Source organism: Heteronotia binoei, chromosome 2, assembly GCF_032191835.1.
Source record: "Heteronotia binoei isolate CCM8104 ecotype False Entrance Well chromosome 2, APGP_CSIRO_Hbin_v1, whole genome shotgun sequence".
Taxonomy (NCBI): Eukaryota; Metazoa; Chordata; class Lepidosauria; order Squamata; family Gekkonidae; genus Heteronotia; species Heteronotia binoei.
This window is the reverse complement of record NC_083224.1, coordinates 125,176,048-125,188,814: the sequence shown is the minus strand read 5'-3', so window position 1 is coordinate 125,188,814 and position 12,767 is coordinate 125,176,048. Positions and strand designations below refer to the sequence as shown.

General features: G+C 39.0%; 1 protein-coding gene across 1 annotated transcript in view; it reads right to left on the bottom strand.

The window, feature by feature from the left end:
• SGIP1 (SH3GL interacting endocytic adaptor 1) overlaps window positions 1-12,767 on the bottom strand; it is a 289,970-nt gene that overhangs the window by 23,405 nt on the left and 253,798 nt on the right. The window contains exons 19-22 of the mRNA XM_060231972.1: window positions 11,853-11,985; window positions 11,405-11,607; window positions 10,559-10,623; window positions 5,632-5,796 (exon numbers count right to left, since the gene is read on the bottom strand). Of these exons, the coding sequence (XP_060087955.1) occupies window positions 5,632-5,796; window positions 10,559-10,623; window positions 11,405-11,607; window positions 11,853-11,985 (566 nt within the window). The remainder of the gene's footprint in view (window positions 1-5,631; window positions 5,797-10,558; window positions 10,624-11,404; window positions 11,608-11,852; window positions 11,986-12,767) is intronic.

Below are 12,767 nucleotides of genomic sequence, written 5' to 3'. Positions count from 1 at the left end.
GAGTGGCTGATCAAGAGTCTCAAGAATTAAAAAGGTATTTAGGTGGATCTCTAGGACTACCAGTAACTGACTGTGGTACAAAAGACTTCCAGATTAAATGAGGACATGAGTTGGATCTTGTTACTGAAAAGATGTAAGAACTACTACTTTAGAAAAGGAGAAAAACAAAAGAAGTTATCTTTAGGAATTATACTTGCTGTCTACCATTTTAAGACTATGCTTCACTTGAGGTACCTTTAAGTTAAACACAGAAAATAATTTGTTTTGACTATAATTCTTTACATCTGTTGCTCAGGGTTTAACTATATTCAGGCTCCCTTATTTACTCTTAACATCCGCTTTTAAAAAGATGCATTTAAAAGATCCGGGCTTTTTTGTAGCAGGAACTCCTTTGCATATTAGGCCGCACACCTCTACTGTAGCCAATTCTCCTGGAGCTTACAGTAGGCTCTGTACTAAGAACCCTGTAACCTCTTGGAGGATTGGCTGCATCAGTGGGGTGCAGCCTAATATGCAAAGTAGTTCCTGTTACAATAAAAAAGCCCTGAAAAAGATGCTTTTAAAATGTTCTATTTGCATGTAATCAAGTTCTTAATTCACATAGAGTATGGGAACTTCCCTGATGGTGGCAGTATTGATGATAATATCAGGGACACTCTGTGGCACACTGGGTGGAGAATGAGTGAAAGCTAGCTGACTATGAGTTGGGACATAAATAATGAACTTGGGTTCATATGTTGCATTTGGAACTTCCACACCTTTCTCAAAATGCCAATAACTAAGGAAATGACTAGTAGCCAGAACACTTCAATACTAAGCGTCACAATGGATGTCATTTGATGCCATCAGCAAGCTAATTCTTTTTTCACCCAAAAGAATGATATTGAGTCACAATTCTAACTTCTTTAACAGCACAAAGTACTTGAAAAAGCTTTCTTTTCCATCTCAGACCATGTAGAGTTCTGGCCATTCACAGCATAAACATTCATCATAAGCATTATATTTCCCCTAAAACTAGGTCATCAGGTTTCTAACTCACCCTATAAAAAAAGGAAGCAATTCTAATTTTTCCCTTCAGCGTCTATGTCAGTGGGATATAAACTTCTTGTGCTTGGTACTGAGTAGTCAGGGCCAGGTTTCTAACAGAGCCTCTAATTTTGTCAGTATATATTGCAGACACAGCTGTTTCTCAAACACAGCCATTTTCTACATGCAAATGAGACAGTTGGATGCCAACCTATTTAGACCTCAACTTACAAAAATACTAGTTCTGTGCCCACAAAAAGCCACATGGGCACTACGCACTAATCTCATGACCTTTGCTACCACTGCACCATAGCCCTGTTGTTTAGTTCCTGCTGCAATCCATACTGAAGGCTTAACTGCAAAATGAACAAGTGCCACGGAAATAAAACAACATTGTCTAGAAATTATTTTAGCAATGTGGGGGGCAATGGACAGGATTTTTTTATCAACAAAAACATTGCACTTTTCTCCAGAGTAAGTATAAGAAATGCCTCATAACCAATTAGAAACATGAAGCCCAAGTATCTTTCTGAAGAAAATAAACAATCTTGATAGTTTCCACTTCATTACTTTGCTAGCAATTTTGCCTAACAATCTTTGGGTTTCTTTTCACTTTCCCCAAGCGTTAAAGTAATGATTCTCTCTACCAAGCTACCAACCTTTAAAATATAAACTGTATATTATTTTCCCCCCTTCACCAGATTTTAAGTGTAAAACATAAAGACCAGATAAGTATGCTTACAAAATCTGAGACTGGTGCTGAAAACACACACACACATACTGTCATGATCCATAATCAAAAAAGATTTACAGATTCCATAGTGCCACTGTTTCCTTCCAGCCATCTGCTACCACTTATTTATTCAACACACAGAGAGTAACACGGCAAAAGGACAGAAAAATAAAGGTACATAACTCACCATGAAAACCAGCTTCTATTATTAAATTATACAAAGTCAACAAAGATAAACATACTCATATAAATTCCACCTTGTAGATGTTCGTTTAAACATGCTGGCTGTTTGGCCTAATACTTAAGAGAAATTGTTAAGAGGATTATTGCAGCTTGAAGAAGCTCATGCGAAACAAGGGTTCAGTATGACCTTGTCCTTGAAAACTTGGATTATTGGCTGAATTTTTTGACAAACATTAAACATCTGGAGTACTACACCAGGATTTTATGGAACGAGATGGGAAGTTTTACCACAGGATGAAAAGAAGGACTCTTGGTGCTAATGCTTCCTTTTTCATTAAGGACTAAAAGTTATGGTTGTTTTGTAATTTATGATGATGGAATTTATGAGTATGTTTATCTTTGTTTACTTTGTATAATTTAATAATTGAAGCTGGTTTTCACGGTGGGTTATGTACCTTTATTTTTCTGCCACTTATTTATTGGCATAACTCACAAGGATCATATCCTATACAAGCCTTGTCGAAAAGAACTGGAAATGCTTAATAGCATGGCTGTGCTTTCATTCATCTCAACAGGGCTTACATAGTTTGGGGTGGGGGGGAGGGAGTAATGAAGGAGATATCTATAGTGCTTTGTCTCTTCTCCACATCTGCATCAGGTCAGACTGTCTGGGAAAGAACAGAGCGTTACTCCAGCACAGGGCTTATCTTGACAGAATCTAATCATTTATCTGAAAACTTTTTAAAAAAATAATTAACAATATTTTTATGTTGAAAATATGAAAAAGTGTTTCTTGGAGGGATCAATTTGTTCTGGTTTTGGAAATAACCAACATTAACTGAGATTTCCAGGGGTTAAATCAACTAAACATTTAGAAACAGGCTTGTTTACTCCGAATAATTTATGAGATGGTACTAAGGACTAAAGAAAAATCAAGTTTGTTTGCAGATTTCTAGTAAACTTTCTTTTTTTGAGGCACCCCCTTTCTCTCAGATTAACATTGTATTCAAATTGTATATATTGACAAAATGTTACCTACCTCTGAAAGCATTGTGCCATTCAACAGTACTACTATTAAATTTATATACCACAGTTTAAATTACACCCATTTCATGAATGGTAAAATGCTAAAACTCAAGTGTCTAACTGCCAAAATACAGCCTTACTGGAATGAGAACAATTTACAAATACAATAATTACAATTTAAAACATTAACAATATTACATCTAGAAGTAAATACATTAGGACTGGTCAACACAGTATTTTCTGAGGGAGAAGTGTGGAAAGTTGCTGACATTTCCAACAGAAATGTCCAAAGTACAGGATTTAGTTAGTTTTTCCTCAAACAGCATATAAAACCCGTCTACCCACAGCAGTCCTCAGCTGTATGGATTTTTCACATACTTGCATAAACTTCTCTTAGTTATCTGCCAGGTATTTTCCTGTAAGGAAAATGAAAGAAGTACATTAGAGTTGTGCCTTATCCTTCCACTCCTAAGACTTGAATCATAACTGTGTTTGGCAAATTGAGTTAGTTTTCAAAATCTCTTTTCCAGATCTTGAAAAGTTTAGTGCTGTCCAAGTCCCCAGAATCATCCCATAACCCCAAGCCCGCCTTGACTCTTGGTGGCTGCTGCAGGTTGCTAGCACAGGAGGTGTCAGCCAGCCAATGGATGGGTCAGTGAAAGCAGAGTATCTCTTGCTATCCTTCTCCTGCCTCAGCCTTCCTTTATTTGTGGTATCTGGTAAATTATGGAAAAATACAGCCTTCGAGGCGAGCAAAGGAGGGAGGCAGTCACTTGCTCTCATTCGTGCAGTCACTGTTTCTGCCCACATGTTGGCTGGCTAGTCAGGCTCTCTTACAGACAGAATAAATCAAGCTTCTAGACTTCAATTCAAGTCACTTAGTAACACAAATTATACATATCTTTCACCTTATGATGGTCTTCAAATTTACAAGGAACTTCTTCAAGAACATATTGAAAAGCTGATAAAGCAAGCTTGTATGAACTTTCCATTACCCCCTTGTGTTATGAATTAATACACTTGACTATTCCAGTATCAAACTACGGTAGGTGAAGTATCCTGGGGAATGGCATAGGAAGAAGAGGCACTTGTGCAGTTTTTCCATCTCCTATTGATACTAGCATGATTTTTGTTTAGGGAATTTATGTCAGCTTTCCAGGGATTCAGGATTTGCAGAAATGCATACTATATCCTTATGAGGATCATGGGAAGAGGAGGAGGAAGAAGTGACTGGATTTATGCCCTGCCCTTCACTCAAAGTCTCAGAGCAACTTGCAAACTCCTTCTCCTCCTCTTCCCACAACAGACACTCTGTGAGGGAGATGGGGCTGACAGAGCTCTGAAAGAACAGCTCTTGAGAGAACAGCTCTGAGAGAACTGTGACTGACTCAAGGTCATCCACCTGGCTGCATATGGAAAAGTGGGGAACCAAACCTGGTTCTCAAGATTAGAGCCCACTACTCCTAATCACTACACCAAACTGGCTCTCTTGAAAGGCAGGAGTTCAGTTCTAAGTCCCCAATTGTTTCAAGTCCATGAGTACTTTTTTAGGGTAAGGTTTTACTCATTCAAAATGAGTATTATTATTTTATTTATTTACAAAATTTGTAAACAGCCACAAAGGTGGATAACTATTTAAAACAGTCATGGAAAAAAATCACATTTTAAAACCATTACAATTCACCCTCCTCAAACAAACATTATTAAAACAATTAAAAACAGAGTTAAAATATGTTCAAGACATAAAAACAGCAATTAAAACATCAGTTAGGAAGGAGGGATCACTGAGGGAATACCAAACAAAACAAAAAAGTCCTCACCTGCTGGCAGAGCCAACAACAGAAAGGACAGGCAAATGTGATACAACCTACAGCATTAATGATATAGATATATGCGAACATACACAACATATATTGGATCCAACCAACACGGATTGGATCCAACCAGCTTTCCACTGGTCAAAAAGGGAGGAAGAGTTTCACTAGTAAAAAGGTTCTGCTAGTGATAATGAGATCAGCACAGATAATAACTAAGCAGGACCAGTACTTGAATAAAGAGGGGAACTGGCCAAGCAGGCATGAAAATACTGAGTGGATCCAACTCATTTTCAAGGAGCTAATAATTGTTTGACATTGACTAATCTTATTCACAATTAATGCGCTATAATGTGTATGACAATGCTACTCTATTGAGACGTTCACTGTTTTCAACACTGCATATATTTCAGTTTCCTCTCCAAATTTCAATTTTTAAAATCTTGGATGGAGAGACATGCACATGAGTGCACACACATGTGCATACACAGAAGCAAACAAAATTGCACTAGGAAATATAGAAGATTTAGGTGGAGGGATTCTTCTGTTATGGGCAGATCTTTTATTTTCAGGACATAGAGTTCCAGAGGGAGTTTGACAAATACCTCAGACAATAGGTTGCCTTTACTAGATGGATATTGGATACTTCAGCTTGGTTTTACAAAAAAGAAAAAAGAAAAGCTATAGCCAGCATTATACTATTCAACAACTGGCTGGGATGTAGTTGTCCAGATTAAATGAGACTGGAAACCATATGCTTCAGAGACGGCACCAAGAAGTCTAACCATCCAGTTTGCTAAAACAAATAACTCCAGACATTTGTGAAAAGATAACCTGACATGTTCTTACCTGCTGCAAATCTCTTTTTAATAAGTGAAAATCGATACCCGGCTCCAACAAGTTCAATATCACAGCTGGATAGTGTGCTCCCTTCACTGGTGAATTGCACAACCAGGGGGGAAGGTTTGCTTGGTCCCTCAGATAACTGAAATCTTGCCAGCAAAGAACCCACACCTTTAGACAGAAAATCAAGCAAATATATTATAAAAACAGAATACAATGAAAATTGAACATGCTAATGTGAGCCTCTCTGTTGGTTAAATTCATAGGTGGTGCATTGTGAAAAGCTTTCATCCTGGCTCATCAGATCTCCATCCCCCTCCTTTTGAGTGGGTGTGAGCTTTTACATTTCTGATCTCTTCCCCAAACCCTTTATTTTTGTTTGCCCTTACATATGAAACCAAAACACATTTGGCAGCCCTAATTCTAAATCTGAGGACTAAGAGCCTGTCTAGATTTTATGTTTGCCATGGATATTGACATCTGTGTGACAAATTTTGCACCAGGCAAGCTCTCTCATGCCCAAATTCTTTAGTGTGATGAGCTACCAAAAGCGAAGCCCCCTGTAGAGAATCCTTTGAATGAAGAATCTGACAAAAAGGAAGTTTTATAAATGCTTTATCTAAATATAAATATTTTTAAGGAAAATGGGCATAGGATTAAATGAAAAAAAATTAATCTTAACAATAGGTCAAAAGAAGAACTTTAAATTAGATTTCTTGTCAGACAAGTCAGAACATTTCCTTATTGAAATAAGGTCTTTCAGCGCTCCAAACACATTAGAGATTTAAGATTACAGCTGAAAGAAGAGAGAATGAGATTCTGGCCAGAGTTTCATAGTTACCATGACAGCTATGATGTCAATCATTATTTGATTTCCCCAGAAACATGAGCCATACTAGGTGGAATTGGTTGACTGAATTCAGTACTTGGGGTCTCTCCTTATAAAAGGTAATAATCTAAATTCCTAGTTAACTGAACTGGTTAACACACCAGTTGAGTGATTTGGGTAGTTTATCAACCCCTCCCCAATCCCAATATAGCTTAATTTACATCCAGGGCTTTTTTTGTAGCAGAAACTCCTTTGCATATTAGGCCATACCACCTGATGTAGCCAATCCTCCAAGAACTTATAGGGCTCTTATTACAGGGCCTACTGTAAGCTCTTGGAGGATTGGCTACATCAGAGGTGTGTGGCCTAATATGCAAAAAAGTTCATGCTACTAAAAAAAACCCCTGCCTACATGATTCATAGTTTTCAGCATACATTTCTTCCTTAAGGCCAAGGATGCCTGATATCAGCCCTGCACTATGTCCAAACGCCTTTGCCTATAACCTAAGCTTTTCCAAATTGAGTCACAAGGTCACATTGTAAAACACCCCTCCCCCCATTTTCAACATCCAGTCTGATGAACAGCTCTGGATAACTAGAAAGCTTGCACATTGTTTGGTTGGTCTTAAATAAATGGTATTACATGGGCTTTGTTGTTGGGATTTTCCTTTGCATGTTTTATAATTGATTGTAGCAATTTTACCTCTGTTCTCTTGGCACTGTGAGCATGAGCCCTCCTCCTGTATCTTTAAAATGGACTGTGTTCACTCTGACCCTGGTTCCAGACTCCCTGGACTCCCCTTTTGTGTTACCATTTATGGACTGAGTTAACGCTGGCCTAGTGTCAGAGACATAAGACTCTTATTGTCATGAACTTATATTGTGTGAACATAGGAAAACTGCTTCTGTGGACATTCAGTGATAAGCAGAAAACACTGGGTACAATATGACATTACTCACTTGCCTACTGTCCACAGGCAGTGAATCCTGTGTGATCTTAAACATTTGGCAACTGTGCAAGCTTCAATATGGACATTTTACTCTGTGTGGGGCAAACATTTCAGCTTGGCTAAGAGGCCTCCCAGCTTGTTCCTACCAGTGCTGTAACTGTGCATTCCTCCTGCATAGAAGGATTCTCTATCAGGCTTCCCTCATGCAGATCATCACTACACTGCCAAGGAAGATAGCCTCTGAGAAGCCATGATGGAATGATCCTGAATCCATCTTGTTCTTGTACAGCCATGAAGTTACAACAACAGCAGCACATATGCTGGGTGGGTCAAGCCTAGGCTTGCCAATCCCCAGATCCCAGCGGGGGTTCTTCCGCTTTCCCAGGCTCCTTCCCGCCCACAGTCAGCTGGCCGGGGGGGGGGGGAAGCCCCGCCCTTAGAGGAGGCTTCAGTCTCCGATTGAAAGGCTTCCTCTTGGGATGGGGTGTCTGTGTTACTTTGGAGAAGTTGGCAGCAACTCATGAGTAGAGAGGCCAATCCCTTGCTTCAGAGTTGCCAGAAACAGGGGGGGGGACGTCTGCTGGGGTGGAGATCGATTCTCATAGGGTATAATGGGGAATTGATCTGGAGGTTTCAGGGGCTCTGGAGAAGCTGTTTTTTGAGGTAGAGGCACCAAATTTTCAGTATAGTATCTAGCGTCTCTCCCCAAAGGGCCCCCCAGGTTTCAAAACAATTGGACCAGGGGGTCCAATTCCATGAGCCCCAAAAGAAGGTGCCCCTATCCTTCATTATTTCCTATGGAAGGAAGACATTTAAAAAGGTGTGCTGTCCCTTTAAATGTGATGGCCAGAACTCCCTTGGAGTTCAATTATGCTTGTCACACCCTTGTTCCTGGCTCCACCCCCAATGTCTCCTGGCTCCACCCCCCAAAGTCTCCTGGCTCCACTCCCGAAGTCCCCAGATATTTCTTGAATTGGACTTGGCAAACCTAGTCAAGCCAGATACAGATGGAGTAGCCCCCAGCTGAACAAAAGGCTTTACTACCACACCTACACATGACAAAGGATTGTTCCTGTCAGTCGTTGAGAAACAAAGAATTGGCCCGAGGTAGCAACTGTTGCCAAGGATTTAACTTCATTGCCCTTGCTGTGGTGTTACAGTAGATTAACAATGAGATAGCAATCTGGCTCTAAATTGACCAACTTCTTTTCTTTGTTTAAGATAGTTTTCAATAGGTAAAACCCATAAGTACTTGCTAATCCTTTCAAACTCCTGAGAAACTCCTTTTCTCCTCCCCTTGTCCACCTCTTTTGGTTACATAGGAGTCACATGTTCTGACATCACCACAGTGTCACAGGTCACGTGACCTACTGGTCACACACCCCATGACCTTCTCCCCTGAGGACATAAATCAGGTAATATAAGGCCTAGCACATGGCAGGTCAGTGTGTCTTGTTTTATCTTACCACAGACTTGCACCCCCAAACTCTGGGCCACTTCTTCACCATCATGTTTTCTGCTTCAAGGATCCATGGGAACAGGTCGTATCAACCCCCTCCCTCTGCAATATTCCTAAATGTCCCTATAGGTTTCATCTCTATTTTATTTAACTCTGGTGTGTATGAATGTTTGATAGTTTAGGTGTGATTGTATTTTTATAATAAAAACCATTGATTCAGTCAACGTCTCCTCATTACTGGGTGACTTTCCTGGGAGACATCTCCTGTATACACAGGTCCTGGATTTCGCTGAAGCCTTACATGCCCACCAAACTATTTCCCCTAACCTCTCTTGAAGGCAATTTGGCTTACAGCACAATTTATATGGGTTACTGTAACCAACATTGGTTTTATCTGTATTGTTTTTGCTGGCTTTTGCTGTGAATAAACTTGAACTAATCCTGGAACTTCTAAATCACCCGGTGCTGCCTGTAAATGATACTGTTCTTTAACATTAAATGGTACTGTACTTTAACAATGGTACTATTTTTTAAATTGTACTGTTTTTTTAACAACCTGTTCTTTAACAAAGTCCTTCTGGACAACAGTCTTTAGATGGAAGCTTATGTCAGTTATATTTTGGCTAAAGGTTTATAAATAACTGACATTCATAAAGGCTCATCTTAATCTCTTTATCTGGGGCATGCCAATTTGTATGTCTCATTACAAATACACAACAGCCCAATCACCCTCTATTTTGACCAATAAAGAGAAAAGCCACACAATCATTTAAATGGTAGACTCCACTGTATATACTTTCTGACCACATCCTGGGAAAATTCACCATGTAGGTTGGCACTATCAGTCAATATTTCCTTTCCCATGAAAAATGTCAATGGTGGACATCATCATTAGATGATTAACTTATACAGTTAATATTGTTTTGTGACCTAGTCTACATATAAGACATTCACCATGAAGTTCCCAATAGCCATGGTAAAAGGAGTATCTAGACAGGCTCAGACAGCAAGTTCCCCCCAGCATATTTTCCAAAAAATTCATTTGAACATAAATGACAGTAGATTAAAAGAGGAGTGTATATATGACATGAATATCATACCACTTTTACTTCAGCCCAAAACTATATTTGCACTAAGTTCAACTAGATGACATGTAAGACATACCAGGTTATCAGCATGCCTGGGAAAAGATGTCCTGTCCCTTTAACAGAGGCTTAATGTATGGAAATAGGCAAGTGAAGGTTTTTGTTCAATGGAGATAAATAACACCACCTTGCTAAATAACATCCCATTAGGCTCTGCTAAAGGGGCAGGACATTTTTGTTCCAGGCAGCTGGCAACCATAGGGATCAATGACTGAGCTAGGGTTTGGCTGTCTGTCTCTTTCCCCACAAAGGCTAGAACAGCTTGGGACTCCAAATTTCTCTGTGGAAACAGCACTGATGAAGGGAAGACTCCCTGTCCTAACACCACAGTTTCAATGTAAATCAAGCCTCCCCAACTTAGTTATGGATTGTCCCATGTCTCTTTGAGTTAACCTCTTAAGCACTTTCCATCACTCTTTCAAAACAGGAGGAGGAGATGCCAGAGATATACAAAAGATGGACTAGAGGAGATAAAAGACAGATACCAGAAAGCTCAGAGAAGGCAAGAATGAGAAGAGAAGGCTGAGTTTTGAGGGGCCTGGATTATTACCTCCATTTTCAGATTTTTGTGAAATATCAGGAATCCTCCACAATATCCTTTGCTGTTCAGCATTCCTAAAAACAACAACAGAAAGAGCACTCACATGAAGGTTAGGGATATTGATGGAGTCTTCTAAACTTTTTAAACTGTGGGGTAGATGAATGCATTACTGCTCATCTTCAGCAAATGTTTGCCTGCACTGCAGAAAGGAATGTGGACAGGCCCTCTCAGAGGTCCAGAGAGGCCTGGGCCACTTGCAGCTTTTGATAATAAAAATAAAAAAAACCAATGATACATGAAAACAAAATGAGACAAGAGAAAGAAGTCTGCATGTCTGCTTTATTTAGCTAATGCTTTTCTAGATTGGTCTGCTGCTGTCCCATCTAATTTGGCAATAAGCCTCCTTATAATGATGGTGATGATCAAAGTAAAAACAATCACAGCCATTAACTATGGAGAACAGAATAATTTTACAGTACCAAGCCTCCCATTAGTGCTATTACATGTGACCATTTTATATTTACTTTCAAGTTCCAGTATTATTGCACTGTTAGTCTAAATGTAAGTACATGGAATTTAAGCTGTGCTGATTTCAGCAAGACTCACTTCCAGGTAAGTGTACTGGGGAATAGCATTATGATTCTCTCTTCTTTCATGAGCACATGTAAACTCATAGTCATACTCTAATTGCTGAGGGATTATTCAGGCAAAATTGTGCCAAGATTTAAATCGGCATTGTAACATTCATAATGAATATGGCTGACCAGAATCTGTCTGAGGCTGGCCAGAAGGCTTTCTCAGCTGTAGCAATTGAAAAAGAACAAGGCACAGATGAAGTGAAGCTCTGATTAATACCAAATAGCAGGTGGAAGCACAGCTTGAAGTTTTGAAACACCTCCATCTATGGGAACAAGGAACTGCACGTTGTTTAAAGCAACTGGTGTAGTCATTGCCTCTAGATTATATTTGTAGTCAATACGCAGATCAGTGCTTGTAGGCTCACACCGCCAGTTCACCGCCAGGTTTAATGGAGTAGATTGAATACCCTGGGCTGATACCTTATAAACGTGACAAAAAGGGAACATTTAGTATGCACAAAGGACCAAAAGAATAAAAGACACTGCTAATTGTAGAAGCGAGAATTCTCAGCCCCCAATTTTTCATCAACGGGTATGCCTCCTTGGTGACAAAGGAAAGGCAAAATATCTCATACATCTAAGTGAATACGACCAAAAATGTAAAAGTTCAATAATGTTATTGTTAATCAGCTTTTTCACAAGATTATCCTCCGTAAGGACTTTACCTGATATTTTAGCATATCCACATTATAATATGTTGCTTGAGGTTTCTGTTCAGACACTTTCTTTAAGTGAGTCATCAGATTTGGCATATTTACCCAGAACTCCTTTGTGTTGGCATCAGCTTGCGTACTGTCACTGCATTTGTTTATAAAAGGGAGAAAAATTAGCTACTCTCATGAGCAGAACTTACATTTGTCATAATCAGCACAGAGAGAAGTGCATGACTTTTTTGTTATAGAAAGGTTATCCTAGCACTGGCAAAAGCCACCTTTCAAAGTTCAAAGTTGTTACCCCAAAAGCAGCCCTGGGTCAGAAGACACATTTTTGAAGCACTTCCTTCCATGATGTCTCATACCATATGAAGTCTGAGATCCATGTCTGATATTAACATTGAGAAATTGATAGGGCTACAGGCAATCAAAAGCTGACACAAAGGGAGTAGCATGTTCCCTGGGAGCTTGGACACATTAAATGGTTATAACATTTAAGGCAATACCTAGACTCTTAGGATGGTTAAAAATTAGCATTAAATCTAATTTTATCTAATTGTGAGAGATGTAACTTTTTAAATTGTTAATAGGATATGAGTTCTGTTTTGAGTTCTGTTTTATTCATATATTAATAACTTATTGTTGTATTTTAACTGTTTTACCATGACTGTGATCTACCCTGAGCCCGTATTGGAAAGAGTGGAATATAAATCAAACAAATAAATAAATAAAATAAATATCGCAACTAAGAAAGTTCTTGATTATTAACTGGTTAAGACAATATTTAGGTTTTTCAGGATTGTCTAACTTTAGTACAAGATTTTGTTTAACTGTAAAAAATGTAACCTTTGTATCATTAATAGAATATCGCAACCAAGAAAATTTTAATCTATTATTTTAAAGAGAGAACACACTTCAAAAGACCAT